The sequence below is a fragment of the Benincasa hispida genome, chromosome 12 (genome assembly GCF_009727055.1).
Source record: "Benincasa hispida cultivar B227 chromosome 12, ASM972705v1, whole genome shotgun sequence".
NCBI lineage: Eukaryota > Viridiplantae > Streptophyta > Magnoliopsida > Cucurbitales > Cucurbitaceae > Benincasa > Benincasa hispida.
In genome coordinates this window covers 13,073,743-13,097,734 of record NC_052360.1, presented here as the reverse complement: position 1 = coordinate 13,097,734, position 23,992 = coordinate 13,073,743, and the positions used below count along the sequence as shown (strand labels likewise).

The 23,992-nt window shown below is 35.1% G+C and overlaps 1 protein-coding gene and 1 long non-coding RNA gene across 6 annotated transcripts; both read left to right on the top strand.

Annotated features, from left to right (window-relative positions):
- The first annotated feature begins 9,130 nt into the window (after positions 1 to 9,130).
- On the top strand, positions 9,131 to 14,641 carry LOC120092924. Of its 5 annotated transcripts, none has more exons than XR_005486221.1 (7): positions 9,131 to 9,387; positions 10,438 to 12,450; positions 12,999 to 13,306; positions 13,463 to 13,606; positions 13,686 to 13,773; positions 13,863 to 14,267; positions 14,344 to 14,641. It is a non-coding gene; the product is annotated as an uncharacterized LOC120092924 (long non-coding RNA). The 5 variants fall into 5 exon arrangements; XR_005486218.1 differs by having other exon boundaries at positions 9,938 to 12,450; XR_005486220.1 differs by having other exon boundaries at positions 9,131 to 12,450; positions 12,999 to 13,302.
- A 593-nt stretch (positions 14,642 to 15,234) lies between these two features.
- Positions 15,235 to 17,815, top strand: LOC120067210 (flavonoid 3'-monooxygenase CYP75B137-like). The gene is made up of 2 exons (XM_039018715.1): positions 15,235 to 16,266; positions 16,996 to 17,815. The coding sequence occupies exons 1-2, from the start codon at positions 15,283 to 15,285 to the stop codon at positions 17,614 to 17,616; spliced, it is 1,605 nt and encodes a 534-aa protein (XP_038874643.1). The 5' UTR covers positions 15,235 to 15,282; the 3' UTR covers positions 17,617 to 17,815.
- The last annotated feature ends 6,177 nt before the right edge of the window (positions 17,816 to 23,992 follow it).

Here is a 23,992-nt window from a genome sequence, read left to right as displayed (position 1 = left end):
ACGTCATCCTAACATGTGGCTTGTTGAGAAGAAATCTTCAGTCTTAAGAATTTAAGGTGGAGGCATGAGAAGACATGCAAAAATTGGTCTCATGCATTGGCAATTTAGAAGAAGAACACCCAACATTGCATGGATCAAACCTTGCGTTGGTAGATACCTCAAGCAAGAGGTGGAAAGGGCTGGAGGTTGGCAATCGCTAAGGGAAACACTTGGATGAGGAGGTGTCGGCCTTAGAAAGCCTTTAAACGCCTATAAATAGGGCTAAGAACTTCAAATGAGGTCTCAATTCTCTTCACAAGACATAAAGAAGAGTGTATTGGGGGAGGCTATGCGTTGATGGTAAAACCATGCGTTGGTCAAGGATTCCAAGAGGGGAGATGCTATCGAATAGAAAGGTCAGAAAGTAGCATCAATTTGGGAAGAGGAATTCTCCCAGAATACTCGTGCGTTTGATGTGATTCCAAAGCCATCTGAAATCTAAAAGAGTCTAGTTTTCATGGTGGGGCTGTCGGAGAAGAAGCTCCAAAAAAGCAAGCTGGAGAAGGAGGAAAAGACCAAGGGGTCGAGCTGTCAGATAAGCTGGGCCAGTCTTGAATGTTTGATGTTTTCGGCCAAACCACGAGGAGTTATAAGCTAATATTTTGAGGTAAGCTTCCTAAGACAAAAGCATTGTAGAAGAAAATAACTCGAGATAAAGCTTAGAACTATGAGTAGTTTGAGCTTTAATTTGAATCTAGAATTTAGGGTTCAAAAGAGGAGCCCGAGAAGACCAAGGAACTTCTAGAGAGAAAAGTTCCTAAACGACCAAGGTGAGTGGTACTTTCCTTTAAGTATTAAAGCATATCTTTTAGAGTAATTTTATGTGCTTAGGTTATGAATGAGTATCTAGCATGAAAATGAGATTATGTGATCGGGATGGTCAGGAGTCAATAGACCTAGTGCCTGAGCCCGTAAGCAAAACCTCATGGGATGGTCAGGGGACACGAGAAGTCTAGTTCTTGAGCTTGTGGGAGGATCCTCGTATGGGATGGTCAGAGGGCCGACAGGCCTGGCTTTTGAGCCCATGAGCGGGGAGCTATGTGCACATAGGAGACAAAGGAAACGTAAAGAGTAAGCGTTGTATTTAGTAACAGTTATCTATCTACCGTGTGTGTAGATAGATAGTAAGCTCATTCTAATTAGTTATCAGTTTAGCTATCTACCGTGCACGTAGATAGAGTTGAGACCAGAATCATTCGAGGTCGAGGTTTGAATGTAACCTCATATAGATGATATGCTTGTTATTTATGAGTTGAAATAGACTCTAGAAGTTGCTTACCACTCACTAAGCTTTGTGAAGCTCATTCTATTATTTCATGTTTTTCTTCTCAAGTAGCAAAAAGTGAGGAGTTCTAGGGTGCTGCTAAGGTCAAGGTCTGCCACATGCCACAGTTACACTTCCGGAGGGTTTTACAATTGTTGTTGTAAACTTCGTAGTTAAGTCTTGGAGTTGTATAAATGTTACATTGTTGTATTAAATGGGCCTACTTAATCCATTGTTGTTTTCCTTCTTGACTTAATCATTTGGTTGTGGAGTTTGTTCATTGGTATCAGAGTTATTTCCGCAAGAGTTATTAGGTAGTAAGTGTCAACAAAAGAGTTTGACCTTTGTGATACTATCAAATACGTTTACAATAGTCGCATGAAAGAAAGGACCATGTTTGTGAACATGTCCTGGACATGATGGTCCAGTTTAATGTAGCTGAAGTAAATGGTGTTGTGATGGACGAGAGAATCCAAGTTGGTTTTATTTTAGAATCTCTTCCGAAGAGTTTTCTACAATTTTGTACGAATGTTTTGATGAATAAAATTTAATACAGCTTGACAACTCTATTGAATGAGCTATAGGCTTTCCAGACCATGTTAAGAACTAAGGGTTTAGAACCAGAAGTAAATGTTGCTTCTGTTGAGAAGAGAGGAACGTCCTCAAAGCCTAATGTTGCCTCATCTTCATAGAGTAAGAGTATTCCAGTGAAGAAAGACAAAGGGAAAGGGAAGAAGAAGCCTGTTGGCAAGAAAAGCAAGAAAATCATTGCAGAGGAAGGAAAATGTTTCCACTGCAACGAGGAAGGGCACTGGAAGAGAAATTGCCCAAAATATCTTGCAGAGAAGAAGCAGAGAAAGCTAAACAGGAAATTTAGTACCTGAAGATTGCTTACTCAGCTAGACTAGTGGGAGAAGTTACTGTTGAAGATGTAATTACCTGCTTTTGTAATCTTGTAATGAACATATTGTACATATTTTTGTTTTAAATGAAATGTTCATTTTCAGAAAATATGTTTGTTCTATCTCATAGCAACTTCTGTTAAGAATCAAATTGTTAAAAGCTATTTGCAAATATTCAGATACTTAACGGTTAAGATCGAAGTATAATAAGTTTAAAAATTTCTAGATCTGATTGTTAAACAAGAGTTGTTAAGGCATATCAGACGCATCTTAATCAAAGAGTTGAGAGTACCTCAATGTAGTAGGAGGAAAGTGTGCTTCCTGGCCATTATTGAGAATTAGATGCATTCCCCATATAGTTTAATAAAAAGTCTATTTGTACACTAATATGTTTACAATGATTCTCTCAGCTAAAGTATTTGAGAATCATCTAGTAAGACTAGGAATACCAAATAATCTAGGACAAGTGGGAGAAATATTGGGTATGAGATACTAAATGGTAAAACCATGGGTATGGGATGCTCTAGTTTATTGTATTTCTGTATAAAACTCAAAAACTCAGTCTTATATATCGGATATATAAGTTACCACTGGAGTTTTAGTCCAAGTGGGAGTTTATTGGGTTTTATATCCTAAAACTCGTGGTTAGTAAACAATAGAACTTATTCTGAAAATTCAATAAGTTGTTATTGAATATATTGTTTTTTAGAAATCCAATAAACCCAAGTCCCTTGACTATTACATGAGTACTTGAACTTTATGTGGAGACATACAAGTGGATCAGATTCGAGTAAATAGTCAAAATGATCTATAGTATATGAATAAGGTTGGGTGTCTTATTCTCGTAATTGGATGTAGCCTACTCTGTAGTTGTTCCAAAGAGTTGTAAAGTGCTACAAAAGAAGTGATCCTAATTCGTTCATGTTAGGACATGAGGAGTGGGGGTGTCCTGTGCAAATGAGTTTTGTGCAAGATCGTACCACGAAACCAGTCACTCTTACTTTATAACGTTGTTTACTATTCAAGACTGACTATTTCAAAGCGATGACCTAGGTAACTTGACCTTAATCCTTAGCTAACTATGAACTCCTGTTTGTTTGGGATTATCCTTTGACCTGCAAACGGTGAAAGTAGACCAACTGCCTCTGCTCAATAAGCTTACCATTTTGGATAGCTAGGGACATAGGGTGCAAGATGGAATTCACTCCACCCGATTAGGGTTAGTAGAGAGGTTGTTCCCTTCAAGTGCTGATTCTGGGTCTTGAACAAGAGGCCTCACCCTCTCATTGGCCTGAAAGGATTCGATTTGTTGATTGGATCACAAATCAATTGTTCATTAAGGGATCAGTGGGACTTAAGAAACAAGAGGTAATTTCGGGGGATAATAGAGATTTGACCCAGCCGTTATTACGAGCAACCTGTGAAGGGTTAACTTACTAATCATGGTTATATCAAGTGGACATAATATATCTACATCGAGGGGAGTTCAACTATGGGCTTTAGTTGAATCACCGATTAGTTAACGAATGGGGGTTAGATTGGTCTAATGAGTTTAATCAATTAATCTCGAACCGTTGGAGCCCATGATCTATAGGTTCGCGAGGTCCCCCTACTAGCTCGTAAATGGATTAGCTTTAGAGTAGTGTGATAAGCTAATTTGAAGTGTTCAAATTAGAATTAAATGAAATTGGATAAATAATATTTAAATATGATATAAATATTTGAATATTATATTTATAACTTATAGTTTTAATATTGCAATTTAAACTGTCTAAACTATAGTTAATTTTATTAAGAAAATTAATTTTGTAAAATTAATAATATTTTCAATTTTATTAAATTAATTGATTTATGAAATCAATATTTGAAATTTAAAANAAATTAATTTAATATTTGATATTAAATTAATTAGAATTATTTAAATTGTTTAAATAATTATTTATTAATTTTATTAAGAAAATTAATTTATGAAATTACATTTGTAAAATTAATAATATTTTTAATTTTATTAAATAAAATTGATTTATGAAATCAATTTATTAAAATTGAAAATGAAGAAAAATCACAAAGTTGGAAAATTGGATTTTCCATTGTCTTCATGTAGTAGCTCACTAACAACCCACTTCTTCAACCTTCATTAACTCCAAGCATGAGCTGTATCTCATGCAGCAAATCTCTTTGCATGAATGTTCGCATTATACTAAAGAGATTGGAGTGTTTTGAAGAGAAGGCAAACGATCAATTTTTCTGAAAAAATCGTGAGAGTAGAAGTTGTTCTTCCTCTGGGTTACTACTGTGAGAATTCTCCAAATTCCCTTAATTCAAGCTTATTTTGAGTCACACTACTTAATCTAGAGCACCAAGAGGATAGTAGGGAAGATCTTAGGGTGGTCTACAACAAGATTCAGAGGAGATTTGCAGCTGAATTCGAGCTTAAAGGAAGTTCTTCAAAGGTATATCATGAAACCCATTTATTTTTTTAAGCATGTTTTCTTTTCTGTCAAAATTAATGAATTAAAGTGCTTATGGCTTCTGATTTCTTCTGCTACATTATGGTATGTTCCAACAAACTTCACATCATTTCTGTCTTTTGTCTTGTGAAGTTCGTCTCGTGAAGTTACTTCACGAGACGAACTTCAAAAGACAAACTTCATGAGAAATGAACTTAATGAACTCAACTTCACATCATTTTTGTCTTTTGTCTCGTGAAGTTACTTCACAGGACGGATTTTACGAGACGAACTTCACAAGAAATAAACTCAACGAACTCAACTTCACATCATTTCTGTTTTTTATCTCGTGAAGTTCGTCTCGTTGAGTAACTTCATGAGACAAATTAAAATCCAAATTATCAACTTAGTCAGCAAGCCACATCAGCATTTAAATAACCTACTTGGATAGATCTGTTAATTTAAATTGTTCTGTTAACAAAGAGGACCTGTTAAACTTATTATTGAAAACTTAAGAACTAAAATGACTAATTTGAAACTTCAAAAATCAAACGCACCTATTCCAAAAAACTTGGGGACTGAAAAGATATTTTCCCCTAACATTAAATATAGGGATGTAAAAAGCACAACATCAAACATAACACAACATAATATAAAAGAAAGGAAAAAAAAGAAAAGAGAAAACTCTAGTAGTAGGTACAACTTTAGAGAAAATAAGAGGAATAATAAAGAATTCACATCAATTCAAGCTTAATGTGAAATGATGTGGAAATTCAATGGAAACGATTTGAATGAACATATATGATTTCTAGAAAATAAAAATTATTTACGTTTAAAGAGAAAAAAAAACTCCCATTGAAGTAGTATAGTTAATTGATTAAAAAAAAAAACCTCGGAATTTCGATAGAAATATTGATGAAAATTTTGAAATTTCGAGAATTTATGAGAAATTGAGAAAAAATCGAAATTTTTAGCTACTAAAATTTTGAGACTATCATAATATCGAAATTTCAAAATTATGGTTCATCTTTCATGCATGTGGAATTAAATTGGATATTTGTAATTGATAGTAAAATAAAGTAAAAAAATCTAAAAATATATCACCTCTTTAAAATATTTACAAATGTGAAAGTATTGATTAGTCAACTTTTGAATTTTGTCTAATTTTCAATTTTGTCATCCTTTTTTTGTCTTGTCTTGCTGCACACCTTCTTCTTCCCTTTCTTTTTATTTTTTTATTTTTTTATTTTCTTTCTTTCCTTCGATTTTTGCTTCTTTTTTTTTATTATTATTTTCTATATTTTCTCCGATATTTGTTCTTCACTTTCTTTCTTTTTTTTTATTTTATTTTCTTTCTCTATTCTTACTTTCAATTTTTGCTTCTTTCTTTTTTATCTCATTTTCTTTCCTTTTTCCTGTTTTTGCTTTTTCTTTTTTTTTTAAAAAAAAAAAAATCTTTCATTTATCCATTTTTTACTTCTTTATAAGAATTATGAGGGTGAGTTTCTTACCCAAGACTTGAAAGTACCCAATTCATAGGTGATTTAACACCAACAAGCCAAACATCAAGTTTGATTATTATAATGAAACGTTAAATATAAATAACAAATAAAAATAGATTTGAAAGTAGCTATTTTTTTCCCCACAAATTTGCACCGTTTTTAAAAATATTTCTTAAAAGTTAAAAATAAAAAACGAGAATAGTTATTAAACAAGTTTATTTCTCAAAAGATGAGAAATGCAAACGATATCAGATAGACCAATATTTTTTTTTTTTTCCTTTTTTATAGGACTTTAAGAGTATGATACCTATCAAAAATAAACTTGAAAAAAATGGCATAGCTGGCCTAAAATGAAGGGCACAAATTAAAATATTTGTGTATTTATGTATTAAAATATTTGTTTACAAAATCAGACAAAGAAGAAGGGTTTGATTTGGCTGTTTGTTATTTTTATAGAAGTGCCCGAGAGGTATCAAAAAGAAAATGGACCGTACGAATGTTTGGAAAGAACAAGGAAATGGACAATAAGGTGGTCAGTAACTATCATTGATAAAAGCTACCACTGATAGCATGGTGATAGAAGCTAACTTTGATAGTACATTATCGATGATAGAAGCTACCACCAATGGCACGTTATCAGTGATAGAAGCTACCATTTCTAGCATGTCATCGGTGATAGAGAGTTATCACTTATAGCATGATATCAATGAGATCATTGATAGAATGATATATCAGTGAGATCATTGATAGCATCTTATCAATGATGTTATCAGTGAAAGAAGCTATCACTGATAACCACGATATGAGTGACATTGGTGATATTGGTTATAAAAGTTAGGTGAAATATCTTTATCGAGTTTCTTTGAAAGTTCATAACTATATATAGAAGTCTATCATTGCTAGCTCTAAGTGTTATTATTTCAAGGTTGATTCTATTTGATGAAAGTCCAATAGAAGATTGTTATTAATGGCTACTATGCTAATCTTTCAAAGTTGATAGTCATTTATAAAAGTCTATCAGTGATAGCCACTAATAGTTTTTCATCACTGGTATAGCTCAATGTTTCAAAGTGGTTGTTTTCTTTTTTTTGTCTTTGTAGACTTATAAAAATCTATCATTGATAGCCAGCGATAGCCTTAACTGTTAATATTTCAAAATTTATTATAATTGATGAAAATGTATCAATGATAGCCACTGATAACTGATAGCAAATAAAAATATAATATTTCAAGATTGTATTAATATTTCTCAAATTGAAAGCTACCACTAATAGCCGCTATTAGTGATTCACTGATAGCTGCTATCAGTGATAGCTTTTAATTTGAGAAAATCGGGAACAAGCGAGAAAAATGGTGGTTAGGTATGAGTTTTCTAGTCCACCATTTTTTGTTCTATATATGCAATTATTTTATCTTTCATTTTTTGTTCTATATATGCAATTATTTTACCTTTCATTTTTTGTTCTATATATGCAATTATTTTATCTTGGTACTACATATTCTATTATGTTGGGCTTGAATTCCATATATGAAACTAACCCAATTAAATTCGTTTTCCAAACAAATGAGGAATAATAATAATAATAATAATAATAATAATAATAATAAACAGTGAGGTGGATGACTAACGGCTAACATAACCATTTCGACAAAATAATAATAATAATAATAATAAAAGTTTTGAGCGCACCGTCATTCAAATATTTTATAAAACTACCCTATTTTAACCCTTAATCCATAGATTTTCGAGCTTGAATTATCTTCATCTTCATTTTTGCTATGTTATGGCTCCGACCCAAATTCCGGCATCCCTCTTTGCCTCCAGGCCCCCGTGGCCTGCCACTGGTCGGTTACCTTCCATTTTTATCTGGCAATCTCCACCACACCTTCGTCGATTTGGCCGAAATCTACGGCCCAATTTTCAAGCTCCGCCTCGGAACCTAGCTCTGCGTCGTTCTCACCTCCCCTTCCTCCGTCAATGAAGTCCTCCGGCACCAAGAAGGCGTCTTCAACAACCGAGATGCCACCGTCAGCGCTCTTCTCGCCTCCTATATACATATATATATACACACACATACATACACATATATATACATATATATACATATATACACATATATAGATATACATATACATATATGTATATATGTAATACATATTTATAAATATATATTCCTTAAATGTAAAAACAACAGTTCAAAAGAAAAAAAATGAAAAAACAAAAGATAAATATTGCACTAACACATGACTACCTATAGTTCTACTCCGAAAAAGAATGACACCCTATGGTTGACTAAGTGTCTGGATAGCAAAAATGACGTATCAAATGAATGAGGTAGTATATATTACAGTAATACTAGATTTTTTTTTTTTTTCCAACAATGGTTCCTCGACCAAACTTTCACAATTTTTAGATTTTTGTCCAATCATTCACTATAATAATTTTTACCTGTTTCGATATTTTTTTGCTAACGCATTTATTTTCATTGGTATAGACGTATTTACTTCGATAAAAATTTAATGTGTCGGCCAAAATAGAGTAATGTGCACATTTTTTTAAAAAATTTATGCAGACAAAAATATGTGTTGAAAAAAGTCTTTAAAAACCCCACCATTTTTCTCTTCTCTTTCTCTTTTCCCCCTTCTCCTTTCTCTTCTCTTCTTCGGTCGACCCCTACTCCACCATGTTTTCACCGTTTTTCTTCTCCTTTCCCCTCCGGCCGACCCCCACACCCCCTTCTTCTTTCTCTTCACTTTTCCAGCCGACCTCCACTCCACCTTTTTCTTTTCGTTTTCCTTCTCTTTTCCCCTCCAGTCGACCCCACCCCCACTTCGGCCAACCCCCAATCCCTCCTTCTTCTTTCTCTTCTATTTTTCGGCCAATCCCTCTGTTCCCTCCCTTTCTGTTTCTCCTCCCCCCCCTCTCGTCCTCCCTTCCCCTTTCTTCGTCCCTCCCTTTCCTTTTCCCCTACACTCAGCCCCCTCCCCTCCGTCTCTCCCTTTCTTTTTCCCTCACTCCCATCCCCCTCTCCTCCGTCCCTCCGCTCCCCTTTTCCGTCCCCTAGCCCCTTCCGATCCATCCATTTCTTTTTTTCTTCGATTTTCAGTCGCTCCTCTCATTTCCCTATTATTTTCCCTTTCTCCTTCCATCATTTACACAAACGGATACCGCTCCAATACCAAACGCCAACACACGCTGTCACACACTACTGTTGCCACTACACGCACTGGTTGGTTCTTTTTCTTTGCTTTTTTTTTCTAATAAATGTTATTCATAGGTTGTATCTGTGTTATTATTCTGATAGATGGTTTTATTTCAGATTCGAATTAGGATATAGATTTGTTTATGAATGAAATTGTTATTCTATCTTTGGTTCGAATATAATGAAGGATGAATTATTTCTGTATTTTGGTTTTAATTGTGTACATGATATTCATTTGTTAAGATTGAAGTTTAATCTTTCCTTTTTTTTTTTTTTTTTTATGAAATTGCTAAGGATGTTTAAAGAAAATTAATTAAATTTCACACTTTTTACTTGCTAGTGTTAAATCATCGATTGACCTGAAAAACTTAAGTTGATAGGTAAATGTAAATTTGATATCATATCATTTTTAAAAAATCTAGTAAAGAGTCGTTTTAAAAAAACTCTAGTAAAATTAGAAAATGGAAAACATTTGACCCTTTATCTTCATTTATTTAGCTTTTATCAATCAAAGTTCACAATCGTAAATATTTGACCATTTTTCCTTACTAATGTTCTCGTCACATGCTTGATGCAGACCAACTCTTTTGTAAAGTAAAAAGGAACACTAGAAATGTAGTGATTTCTCTTTTGTTCTCATCATAAAGGCACTTAGAGATAATGAAAAATCTCCTTCATATAGCCAAAACTTAAACATGCTTTATTCATTTGGTTCAATGATGAATAAGGATTGGATTAAGCTTAGAGATAGATTCTCAAAAGAGTACTTTGACGGAGTTGTGAAATTCATGGAAGTGGCAAAGTGTCATGTAAATGGAGAGGGGAAAACGAGATGCCCATGTAAAAATTGTCAGAATTCAATGTCTCAAACATTAGATGGAGTAGAATGACATTTATTTGCTAATGGAATATCTCCTTCATATAGTCAATGAATTTATCATGGAGAACCGGTAAATTTAGCTCAATTTCAAAGAGTCAAGACTCCTTTAGCTCATTCAGTGGATGATGGATTAAGGGAAGAACCTACTGCACACAATGATAATGATGAGTTGTTCAATCTTTTAAATAATTTGCAAGGACCGATGAGAGAAGAAGCATATGATGAAGTTGAAGAAGACTTTGGAGATGAAATGGCTGAGAACATCGAACAAAAGGATACTTCAAACATTTTTGAGGAGTTGATGGATGAAGCACATAACCCGTTGTACCCTAGTTGTACAAAATGTTCCTCATTGAACTTCTTGGTGAGATTGATGCATATTAAGGTTCTCAATAATTGGAGTCATAAATCCTTTGATATGTTACTAGATTTGTTGAAATATGTCTTTTCAACTGGTGCATGGTTACCTAGTTCTTTTTATGAAGCCAAGAGGAAATTACGTGACCTAGGACTAGGATATGATTCTATTCATGCTTGCAAGTACGACTGTGTTTTATTTTGGAAAAGATATTCTAATTGTCAAAGTTGTCCAGCGTGTGGTGAGTCTCGATACAAAATAAAGGATGACAAGAATAAGAAGAGCCCAAACAAAATTTTACGTCATTTTCCATTAATACCAGGGTTGAAGTGATTGTTTTCATCAAAACACATTGCTTTCGAGATGCGATGGCATAAGGATAAACGAGTTGAAACTAATGGTGTGTTGCGACATCCAACTAATGTTGAATGGTGGAAATGTTTTGATAGAGAGTTTCCTGAATTTGCTTCAGACCCAAGGAATGTTCGATTAGCCTTAGCTTTCAATGGATTTAATCCATTTGGGAATATGAGTATTGCATATAGCATGTAGCCCATGATGCTTCTTCCTTACAATTTGCCACCATGGAAGTGCATGAAGGAATCTAATTTTTTCATGTCTTTACTTATAGACATAGCAAAATTTAGGTCCAACTCTTAAAATCTATCAATGATAAAGTTTATCATTAGATAGATCTTGCTATATTTGTAATTACTTTAACATGTTATATCCTTCATTATATTATTAGTCCACAAATTCTAGTCATTTAAATTATCCTTTAGGCGAAAGAAAACCAAATAACTACCCAATTTAATTATCCTCACTTTCTCATCATAGATGAGTGGGAGAATACCAGTTGAAAAGATATCTTTCTACGAGAAAGAACAGTCCTTAAAGATGCCAAAACTTCAAATGCATGAGCAATTGTGAAGAGACAATTATCTATATATAATGGTAGATTAGATGGTTTTGAAATATATGTACTCTAAAGTAGAAAAAGACAAAAGAAAACGAAGACAGTGATAATAAAGGTGTAAAAAAGAAGTAAAAGAAAAGACAAAAATGGCGAAAACAGCAAAACTAAATTAATATATCGACGTGTTTTGGGTCACCCTATTTGGACTCAGCCAAATTTAATGATTATTTTACATTTTGAGAGAGAAAAAAAACAACTTTCTTGTCCTCTCTTTAGTCATAAAAATATCCAATGATGTATTTTTATGTCCTCTCTTCGATAGGAAAGAGGTAGGAAGGCCGGTGCCATTACATTTATTCCCCGTGTAATTCCTGAGAAATAACAAATAAAAAAATATCTAGTCTCACAAAAAATTTGTCACCTATACACATTAATTAGATAATTGAGTTAGACAAAAAATATAAATAATAAATAATAAATACTAATATTTTTTCACATGATAAATCTGATTTTTTTAAAAAATAATTTTATTTTAATAATTATTAACAAAAATAAGGTTGGATAGAAAATATTGTCAAAAATAGGCGTTGTAATCGTGTACTCGTTACACGATTAAAACTAAATCGTGTACCGGATATACGATTACCTGTGATCTGGCACGCGCAGACTACCACATAGACAGTCATGCAGTGTTGACCAGGTAATCGTGGACGGGATCCATGATTACCCTAAGTCGTGTACCGTGGTCCTTAAACTCGTGCCCTTCCTCTTCTTCCTCCCATCCGAAACGTTTTCTTCATTTTTATTCCTCTCACTGCTGCGGGTTGTCATCTCTACCGTCTGCCGTCTCCGATCTTGTTGCTACTGTCGCTGCCGTGAGCCAATCTACCCTCTACTGCCGTGAGCCGATCTATCCTTTGTCGCCATCCGCCTTAGGTAAAACTTTTTCTTTTTTTTTTTTCTAATATATGAATTTGTATATTTGAGATTTTATAGATTTGTTTATTTGGGTTGATTCATACATTTATTTATATACTTGTGTTTTTAATGTAATTGTATTTTTTATGTAATTGTATTTTTTTATATACTTATTTTTATGTAATTGTATTTTTTTATTTACTTGTGCTTTTAATGTAGTTGTATTTTTTATGTAATTGTATTTTTTTATGTACTTGTGTTTTTAATATAATTGTATATTTAATGTAATTGTATTTTTTATATAATTGTATTTTTTATTTACTTGTGTTTTTTAATGTAATTTTGTTATGTAATGTAATTTGAACTTCTTAGGTAATGGAATCCAGTTTTTCTAATCTTGTACAACTATATCAACAAAATACCCATTGTTAGCAATCAATATAGGATAGTTCTTTTATCGTAGTTTTTGGTTGTCAGAGAAGGGAGACATCTGCACAACATATTATCCCATCTGATCCACATATTATTCTCTATGTTGAACAGTCTGGTTTTTTTGGGTTGCACAGATCGGATTTATCTAACTTGATTGGCACCTCATTACTGCTTTAGTTGAGCGTTGGAGACCAAAACCCCACACATTTCACCTGCCTTGTGGGAAATATACGATTACGTTGCAGGATGTTGCCATTTAGTTTGGGTTACAAGTGGATGGAGAACCTTTGACAGGTTCATTACAATATAATTGGAAAATTATTTGTGACGAGCTCTTGGGCGTTCTACCAGATGATCTGAAAGCCTCAAGATTAAGTATTCCATGGTTGGTGTCTTAGTTTTCAGAATTACCTCCCGATGTCGACGACATTAGCATACGTAGGTATACACGAGCATACATTATGCAGCTTATTGGGGGATTTTTGTTCGCTAACAAGTCGAACACTCTATACATTTCATGTTTCTTCCTCTATTGTCTAATTTCGGAGCATGTTGATATGTACTCATGGGGTGGTACCTATCTTGCATGGCTTTATAGAGAACTTTCTCGGACTACCAATACACAAGCGTTGGAAATAGCAGGGTCGCTGATACTACTACAGGTATGGGCTTATGATAGATTTTCAATTATAGCACTACAAGTTCAGTTACAGGCCCCAGGTCATCATCCACTTAGTTTCAGGTATTATTTCATTTATATATTTATTTCGTTATCATTTTATGTAAGAATATAAATTAATTGTATTTTTTTATAATTTTAGATGAAGTGGTGTATTAGCTGCCTTTGAACAGTCAACAAATATGTTGCTAGTATACCGAAAAATATTTGACAGACTGATGCACAATTAGGTAACAAATGTATATATAAATAAATATTTAAAACATTTGGTTAGATTAATTGGGTGTATAATTATCTTTCTTTTTTTTTTTTTTGTCAGATTAATTGGACGTCATACACGCAAGACATTTGGTCATCACTACCTGATTACTGTCATGATGGTCAAGACATCTGGTTGATCGTTAGCTCTCTTATATGCTTCCATATAGTAGAGTGACATCATCCAGATCGTGTGTTGAGACAGCTCGGTTTGCGACAAACGGTACCTTCGTTGTGCTATACACTCCCAGAACTACACTAGATTGATTTGAGAAGTAAGCACGACCAAGACTGGCGTCGAATTCATGCAGAATATATATATATACCTTACTAGTAAGCACGACATGATCGTTGTACATAGGGAGAAATAACAAATACACCAGTTGTATCAGACGACTACTTTTCCTAGTACAATTCAATCACGAGGTGATTTATCACACCTGACGGCACTTACTATTACTGCATGGTAAGAGATTTAAAATTAGACATTTTTCAAATATATGATACGAATATTGTTTAATATTAATTTTTTCGTCGTATAGAATAATTTTATCGAAGAAGTACAACAATATTCCGTACAACACGATTTACCAGAGTTAGGTTCAATGTGTGACCAAACATTGGTCAACATAGAAATTATTATTCAACAAACAAGACGACTCAATGTTGGTGACACTGATCGAAGAGTATTTATCGTAGACGATAACGGCAACAGGGCGAAGCTAATTTAGAGGCACACGAAGACAATCTCATGTGGGGTAAGGGCCAGGAGGTCGTCTTCAAATTTCATATAAACTTCTATTTTCAAATAAAGAACTAATTGTAAATTTTCTCCAGTATCATGAGATCTTTATTTATTTATTTATAGAGAGATATACTACTTAGTGAAGTCAATTTTTTTTTTATTGATTAAAATTGAGAATTAGAGAAATGAGGATTACTTGAAAATTAGAAAATAAACAGTTAAATTGAGTAAAAAAGAAAAAAAATATAATTTACAATTAAATATATAATTAATTAACAAAGAAAAAGTAATTGTGGACCCGATCCACGATTATGAGAATCGTGGACCCGATCGAAGAGTACGTGGTTGACCAATCCACCGTCCGTGCTGAAATGGTTCTTGATTGGATTAAAGTTTAAGGTACACGATTCCCCTTCTACACTATTTTTGTCAATACTTTCTATTCCCACCTATTTTTAAAAATTCTTTCCTATATATTCCATTTTTGTCATTATTCAAAAATAATCTATATTTTGTAACTTTCTCCGATAAATCTTTTTTACTTTTTTAAAAAAATATATATTTTAATTTCTTTCTTATGTAATACGACTGAGATACATACTCATGCACAAGTATTATTAAAAAAAAAAAAAAAGGTCATATCACAAATTTTAAGTTTTTTTTTTTTTTTCTTTTGTCCTTGGAAAAAATGATTGATCCTCTTGGGAAGGTAAAGGCAGAGCCATAGATTCTTCACATGTCTTGTCTCCACCAGATTTTGTTTCTGCCGACCTTCCCCAACATTACAAAACTTTTCACCAAACTCTCCTTCATTCTCCATTCCGCCATGGAAGAACTCACCTCAAATTTCCTCTTCACCGTCTTCGCCGCTCTTCTAATTTTCCTCTATCTAAAACTCAGGCACCGGCACATGCCGCTTCCACCGGGTCCTTGGGGCATTCCACTCCTCGGAAACCTCCCTTTTCTCGACCCCGAACTTCACACCTACTTCACCAAATTGGGAGAAAGATATGGTCCAATACTAAAGCTCCAACTTGGCAACAAAGTAGGTATAATAGTAAATTCACCGTGGATAGCACGTGAAGTTTTGAAAGACCACGATGTCACCTTTGCCAATCGCGATGTTCCACATGCGGGTAAAGCTGCCACATATGGTGGTTCCGACATAGTTTGGACCCCGTATGGACCCGAGTGGCGAATGTTAAGAAAAGTTTGTGTGTTGAAGATGCTAAGCAACGCGACTTTGGACTCTGTCTATGAGCTCCGCCGTAGAGAGGTGAGAAACACGATAGCTCACTTGTACCGACGAGCTGGATCGGTGGTGAACGTGGGCGAACAAGGGTTTTTGACGGTTTTCAACGTGGTTACGAGCATGTTGTGGGGTGGGTCAGTAGAAGGGGAGCAGAGAGACGGTCTTGCGGCAGAGTTTCGAGAGACGGTTTCGGACATGACTGAGCTGTTGGGTAAGCCTAATGTTTCGGATTTTTTTCCAAGTTTGGCCCGATTCGACCTCCAAGGCATTGAGAAGAAGATGCGTGAGCTTGCTCCGAGATTTGATAGGATTTTCGAGAAAATGATAGATCAACGATTGAAAATTGTTGGTGAAGATGACAGTAGGAGTGTTAAGAAGAATGATTTCTTGCAATTCTTACTTGAGGTGAAAGAAGATGGAGAATCCAAGACTCCTCTCACCATGACCCACCTCAAAGCCTTGCTCATGGTAACTAATTTTAACTCACTTTTCTTTTTTTTAAATGTTATATTACCAGGTTTATCACTTTGATATTCAAGATTAAAATAGGGTTAAAATACTATTTTGTTGTGTATACTACATTAGATTTTGTTAACATTTTTGTTTTTTCAATTAATTTTAAACATATTTCTAATAAATCTTACTTATTCCATAGAGTTAATTTTTATTTAAGGGAATCTCAATCTATTTCTTTTATCATATTGGTTTTCATCTTTGTATTCATAAGCAAATTCAACAATAATAATGACAGACATTAGAATTGTTCTAACTTAACTTGAATTTGAAAACACTCCAAAAAAGTAGATACAAAAAACAAATAAGGCCAAGTTTGATATATATATTTGATTTTTCTTTTCATTTTTTGAAAATTGTGTTTCTTTCCTTATAATTTCATAAAACACAAACCAGTTTAGAAACATCTTTTTCTTTTTTTCTTTTTTTTTTTTTCAGTTTCTGACTTAGATTTTAAAAAAACACAAAGAATATAAATCAATAAGTCAAAGTTTAAGATGAATTTTTTAAAACAACAAATAGTTATTAAACGAGGTCTATTAGCTATTTATAACAATCTCAAAATTCAATAAGTTCTTGAATGGAGCTCGTAACTAATGCTTAAATTTTATTACATTATTATAAGGCAACACTTGAATTAAGAAATTCAAGTTTTTTTTTGTTTCTTGGCAATATGTGTGGTAGGATATGGTGATCGGCGGGACAGATACATCGTCAAATACTATAGAGTTTGCGATGGCAGAAATGATAAAGAATCCAGAAACTCTAAAGAAAGCACAGGAAGAACTCGCCGTCGTTGTTGGAGAAGACAATATTGTGGAAGAGTTCCACATTCATAGTTTGCCATATCTCAAAGCCGTAATGAAAGAAACTTTGCGTTTACACCCTATCCTACCTCTACTTGTGCCGCACTGCCCAAGCGAGACCACCATTGTCGCCAATTACACAATCCCAAAGGGCTCTCGAGTGTTCATCAACGTTTGGGCCATTCAACGACACCCCAACCAATGGGAAAATCCACTAGAGTTCAACCCAGAAAGGTTCTTGAATGGAAAATTCGATTTCAGTGGAAGTGATTTTCGTTACTTCCCATTTGGGTCCGGCAGAAGAAACTGTGCAGGGATAGCTATGGCGGAAAGAATGGTACTGTATTTGCTTGCTACACTTTTGCATTCTTTTGATTGGAAATTAGAAGATGGTGAGAAAATGGAAGTTGAGGAGAAATTTGGAATTGTTTTGAAGATGAAGAGGCCTCTTATTCTCATCCCAACGCCAAGGCTATCTCATTTCACTCTGTATCAGTAACTAATTTTGGTGGTTTCTACATCTGCCATTGTTGTTCCTTTCAAAGCTAAGTTGTAAAATTAAAATCATGAAGGGGAGTGAGAAATCGAAAAAATGGCCTAATGTTTTTAGAATAAAGCTTCTACTTTCAATGACACTATAACCTATGTTGCTAAAATTTATTAATATTTAGTGGAGTCGTTTACGGTTGCAAAAACTTTTAATGGCTTTAGTTTAAATTGCTTGTTGATAATAGAATTTTACTATCTATGTGTTGTTAAAAAGTTGCCACTAAAAGGATTTTTCTTCTAGTCGGGTACTTATAACATTGATTTGGATAAAAATTCAAATATCCACAGTTGAGGTGAGCTGTAAATGTTGCACCATTTAAGTATCCATCTCCTCCTGCCGCACATAATGAAAAGTTGACATGTGTTACTTTTTTTTTAAAAAAAAAAAAAAATGTGGCTTTTTTTGTGGCCAAGTATTTCTCATATGAAAATATCTATAGAAACGTCCACGTATTTGTTTTGTTTTGTTTTCTTTTATTTTTTAAGAAAAATATAATAAAGGGTGTTAATAATCAAAATCGTGTCAAGATATTTTTGAGCTTGAATTAATTTCAGAAAACCTCCCATCAATAATTGGTACGTCAGTCTCGGCTCCCTTTGTCTTCTCATTTTGGTCCGTAGACTATTCCAACGGAGACAAACAAATTTCAACTGCCGTTCTTTTTATCTTCGTCTTTGTTTTTGCTCTGTTATGGCTCCGACCCAAATTCCGGCGTCCCTCTTTGCCTCCAGGCCCCCTGGCCTGCCGCTGGTCGGATACTTCCATTTTTATCGGCAATCTTCACCACACCTTCGCCGATTTGGCCGAGATCTACGGCCAAATTTTCAAGCTCCGCCTTGGAACCAAGCTCTGCGTCGTTCTCAGCTCCCCTTCCTCTGTCAATGAAGCCCTCCGCCACCAGTAAATGAAGAAGCTGATGTTGGTGAAAATGAGTTTTTTAAAAAATGGCTTTTGAGAATCCACAAAAGTTGAGTGAATTCTACTTCATTTACTTCCCATCTTGGACTTTGAGTTTCGGCCCCAAGGGATATCTATCTTATAGAGGGAGTGTGGAGATAAATCAATGTGAATATTGGTATTGTTGAAATGACTTGAATTTGTTTGTTGGCGTTTCGAATAATCAAGTACGGGAGTCTCGCTGTATTTAGCTTCGAACAACCTATTTAGATTTCATATTCAACATATTTATTTATTTATAGTTATTTATATTTTTGACCCTAGGGCTTAGAGTATGTGCGCTATATAACATCTCTAACCCTAGATGTACCATTTTGATGTTAATTCTGAAAACATTCTCTCAAATAATATTATTCTCCCTTGCTGTGGACGTAGCTAATACACTGTTAGTGAACCACGTATATCTGTGTGTCGATCTTCTCTATCTCTACATTCCTTTTGTATTCTTTAATTTTGTCGATTTCGCAACAAACTGGTATCAGAGCCTTGTTAGGGTATTTTTTTTTTTTTTTTTTTTTTTTCCGAAATTTCGCATTTGTTTGACAATTGAAGATGTCTGGCGTGAACGTAAAGATCGAAAAATTTACCAGGAGGAACAGTTTTGGTTTATGACAGATCAAGATGTGATCCCTGGTAAAGCAGTAGGGGTTGTGGGCGCCGCTGATAGGTAAGTCAAAGAAGGCTGTCGTGGATGACGAAGAGTGGCAGAATCTTGAGGAGAAGGCTCATTCGACGATCATGCTATGTTTGGCTGATGACGTCATCATTGAGATCGCAGATGAAGAAACTGCCTCTGATCTTTGGTTGAAGTTGGAAAGTCTTTACATGAGAAATCTTTAACCAAGAAGTTGTTTCTGAAGAAACGTTTGTATCATCTATGTATGTAGGAAGATACGTCTCTACGAGACCATCTTGATCAATTAAATAAAATTTTATTAGATTTGCATAATGTAGAGGTTAAGATTAATGATGAGGATGCTGCCCTAATTCTGTTGACATCTTTGCCATCGTCTTATGAGACTTTCGTTGACTCGTATATTGGAGGCAAAGAAACTCTGACCTTAAAGGATACAAAGTCCACGTTGCTTATGAGAGAGGACCGTCAGAATGTAGGAAGTTTAGCTACAGAAAGTCAGGCATCTGGGTTAGCTGCTACAGGAAGCAAGGGACATAGGAATTCTGGTAAGTAGAAGTCAAACCAGAATAAAAGGTCTTCGAAGTCAAAGGGTTCTAGATCAGATGATATTTGTAACTACTGTAAAGAAAAGGGGCATTGGAAAACTGAATGTCCTGATAAAAAGAAATCAGGAAAAGAAGGAAAAGAGTGACAAAAGGGAAGCATCCGCCTCTATTGCACAAGTTGAGATTGATTCTGAAGAAGTCGAGATCGATTCTGAAGGAGATCTAGCTTTAGTTGTGAATGAACAATCACATTCTGATGATGTGTGGGTTCTTGATTCTGAGGCATCTTATCATATGTGCCCAAATAGAGAGTGGCTCTCAACCTATCAGGAAATAGATGGAGGGAATGTTAGCCTGGCTAATGGTGTTGTGTGCAAGATAGTTGGAATCGGCTCAGTCAAGATACGAACACATAATGGTGCCTTCTACACTTTAAAAGAGGTTAGGGATGTTCCACTAATGAAGAAGAGTTTGATATCCTTTAGTGTACTCGATAGAAAGGGTTACATTTTTTAAGGTAATGGTGGAGCAATGTATGTCTATAAGGGTTCTAAGGTAGTTCTGAAAGGCATAAAGCGTGGAACACTGTATTTTCTATTAGGTTCCACGATAACAGGTTATGCTGTTGTTGCATCGTCGGTCGTTCACGAGGATGATATGACTAAGTTATGGTATATGAGACTTGGTCATATTAGTGAAAAATGGACGCAAATTCTATCAAAAAGAGATCTTCTTTGTGGGCACAAGGTGCAGGATTTTGAATTTTGTGAACATTGTGTATTTGAGAAGCTCCATCGCAGCAAGTTTCCAAGAGGTGTTCATCGTACAAAAGGGACACTTGATTATTTTCATTCAGACTGCTAGGGACCTTCCAAAGTTGAATCTATTGGAGGCAGTAGGTACTTTTTGTCGATAATTAATTATTACTCAAGAATGACTTGGGTTTTTATGATGAAACATAAAAGTGAAGCCTTCAAGAATTTCAAGTAATGGAAGATATTGATTGAAAATCAAACTGGGAAGAAGATCAAAAGGTTGTAAACTGATAATGGTCTAGAATTCTGTGGATCTGAATTTAATGAGTTCTATAAAGCTGAGGAGATTGTTCGCCATCACACTGTAAGGAATACTCCACAGTAAAATGGGGTTGCAGAACGTATGAATTAGACGTTGTTGGAGAGAGCAAGATGCATGCTCTCTAATGCAGGGTTAGCTAGAAAATTTTGGGCAGAAGCAGTAAATACATCATGTTATCTGAGCAATCATGGACCTCACACAGCTATTGATTGTAAAACACTTTACGAGGTGTGGTCTGGTAAGCCTACAGATTATTCTTTATTAAAATTTTTTGGTTGTACTGTCTACTATCAAGTTAATGAGGGTAAATTAGAATCGAGAGCTAAAAAGGGTATATTTGTGGGTTTTGTGGATAGAGTTAAGGGATATAGAGTCTGGTCACCTTCTGAGAATAGAGTCATACTTAGTAGGACTGTGATATTTGATGAAAATTCCATGCTTAACTCAACTGTAAAGCCTTTTGTGACGTCTACTGATGTGGGAGAAAATAGTAGTGTTGATAAACAAGTGGAGATGCAATTCACTTCAGCTGTGAATGAATTACAACATCAAGGTGGAGAAGATCAACACATTACTACAGAAACTGATGTGCATCCAGAAATTAATGTGCCTAGAACGTCAGAAGTTAATTTGCCTGAGAATTCTAGATCGCGAGTAGATCAACCGAGCATAGCTCATGATAGAGCTAGAAGAGTTGGTGTTGGACCTCCTGTGAGGTATAGTTTTGAAGATATGGTTACTTTTGCATTGTAGGTTGCTGAAGAGGTGGATCCTCATGAGCCATCCACCTATAGAGAAGCTGTGTCATGTGGGAGTCTGCTAAATGGCTTACTGCTATGAGGGATAAGATGGAATCTCTTGACAAAAATCAGACTTGGGAATTAGTTAAACAACCTAAGGAGAGAAAAATTGTCACTCGTAAATGGGTCTTCAAGAAAAATGAGGGAATATCATCTTCAAAGGGCATTAAATATAAAGATTGAGTTATTGCTAGAGGGTTTACACAAAGGGAAGGAGTTGATTATAATGAGATTTTCTCACCAGTAGTCAGACATACTTCTATCATGGTGTTACTAGCTATAGTAGCACATTAGAATTTGGAACTTGAACAACTAGATGTGAAGACAACTTTCTTACATGGAGAGTTGGAGGAAGAGATTTATATGACCCAACCAGATGGGTTCCAGTATCCAAGTAAAGAAGATTATGTTTGCAAGTTGAAGAAATCTTTGTATGGGTTAAAGCAGTCTCCAAGGCAATGGTACAAACGATTTGACAGCTATATGATTGGACTTGACTATAACAGGAGTCCGTATGATTGTTGTGTATATCATAACAAAACTGATGATGGTTCGATGATTTATTTACTTTTATATGTAGATGATATGCTCATAGCTGCAAAGTCCAAGTCTGATATTCTGAAATTGAAGAATTTTCTAAATGCTAAGTTTGATATGAAGGATTTGGGTGCTGCTCAAAAAATTATGGGTATGGAGATTTATAGGGACAAAGATAAGAATAAGCTCTTCTTGTCGCAGAAAGGATATATTCAGAAAATATTGTCCAGGTTTAGTATGTCATCAACTAAGCCTATAGATACTTCTAGTGCTGTAAATGCTTGTTTGTCATCTGCGCTTTCACCACAGTCTGAAGCTGAGAAGGAGTACATGTCTCGAGTTCCTTATGCTAGTGTAGTGGGAAGATTGATGTATGTTATGGTCTGTACTAGGCCTGATCTTGTCCATGTTGTTAGTGTTGTCAGCAGGTTCATGGGTCAACCTGGGAAGGAGCATTGGCAAGCCGTTAAAAGGATTTTTCGTTACCTTAGAGGTACATCTGATGTTAGTCTTGTTTATGGGAATTGCACAGAGTGTTTGGTGACCGGTTATTTTGATTCTGATTATGCTGGAGATGTTGATAGTAAGAGGTCTATGACTGGCTATGTGTTCACTCTTAGTGGTTTTGTAGTTAGTTGGAAGGCAACCTTACAGCCTATAGTTACTTTGTCTACTACTGAAGCAGGGTACATGGCCTTGATAGAAGCTGCTAAATAGGGAATATGACTGAGAGGGTTAGTTGGTGATCTTGGTTTGCATCATGACCAAGCTATTGTATATTGTGATAGTTTGAGTGCAATATGCCTAGCCAAGGATCAAGTTCATCATGAGAGAACTAAGCACATAGATGTAAGATTCACTTCTTAAGAGGTGAGCAGAGAGTTAAAGTGATGAAAATTGGTACTGTGATAACCCTGCTGATATGTTCACCAAACCGGTTTCACAAGGCAAGTTCCAACATTGTTTGGACTTGCTGAATGTTTTGAATTGTTAATGGTCTCCTTTGCGGGACACTTTGAGGCATGAGGGAGAAGTTGATAACGGGCAGACATGAATGTTATCATAGTGTTAAGTTCTTAAATAATGTTGGCTTGCATTGATAAAATATGTTAAATTACGTCCAAAAAGCATTAAGTTTATTATATTGTGGCCGCATGCGTTCATCGCAAAGGCACAGTTGATTTTTGTGTTTTTATGCAGAATATGCATTGACACAAGGCGTAAATTGCGATCATTGGAAATCATTGGTCGAGTGCAGCATTACTGCAAGGCTTTGCGGTGATCATGTTCGCAAATATTCGCCCGATAAGGATTGCCACAACTTAGTCAGCGCAATATGGTGGGCACATCAAGGTGAAAGGCTAATTAATTGTGATGGGACAAAAAGCTGATGACAGTCGAATCCTAATTAAGTTGACAACCGATTAATGATAACAAGTACATTCAGCATTTTGGTGACAAAAATTCGGCGCATCAGTCAGGAGAATTAAGGCCGTCCCATCCATACAATCATGAGAGAGAAGCCGCCGTTCACTCTGGATGTTCTATAAATACCAAGGGCAACCTTCAGAAAAGCAGTTCAACAGTTCGAAATTTCATACTTCGGTTCGCACGTCTTTATTCATAGTTTGTCTTTCATTTTAAGGCAGACGTGAGAGAGGAAGGTGGTGCTGATAGATCGTTCTGGTAAGCTTGGGAGAGTGCCGGAAGCTTCAAGGATAGAGAGAGGGCAGACGTCTGCAAAAGCAGGAACATCTTTGGAACCGAATAGA

What these genes read in the sequence shown, in the direction of transcription:
- LOC120067210 (XM_039018715.1), top strand. Translation starts at nt 15,283, where the DNA reads ATGTCTTGTCTCCACCAGATTTTGTTTCTGCCGACCTTCCCCAACATT. An exon ending in ACCTCAAAGCCTTGCTCATG is followed by an intron (nt 16,267 to 16,995) that starts GTAACTAATTTT and finishes TATGTGTGGTAG; the next exon opens with GATATGGTGATCGGCGGGAC.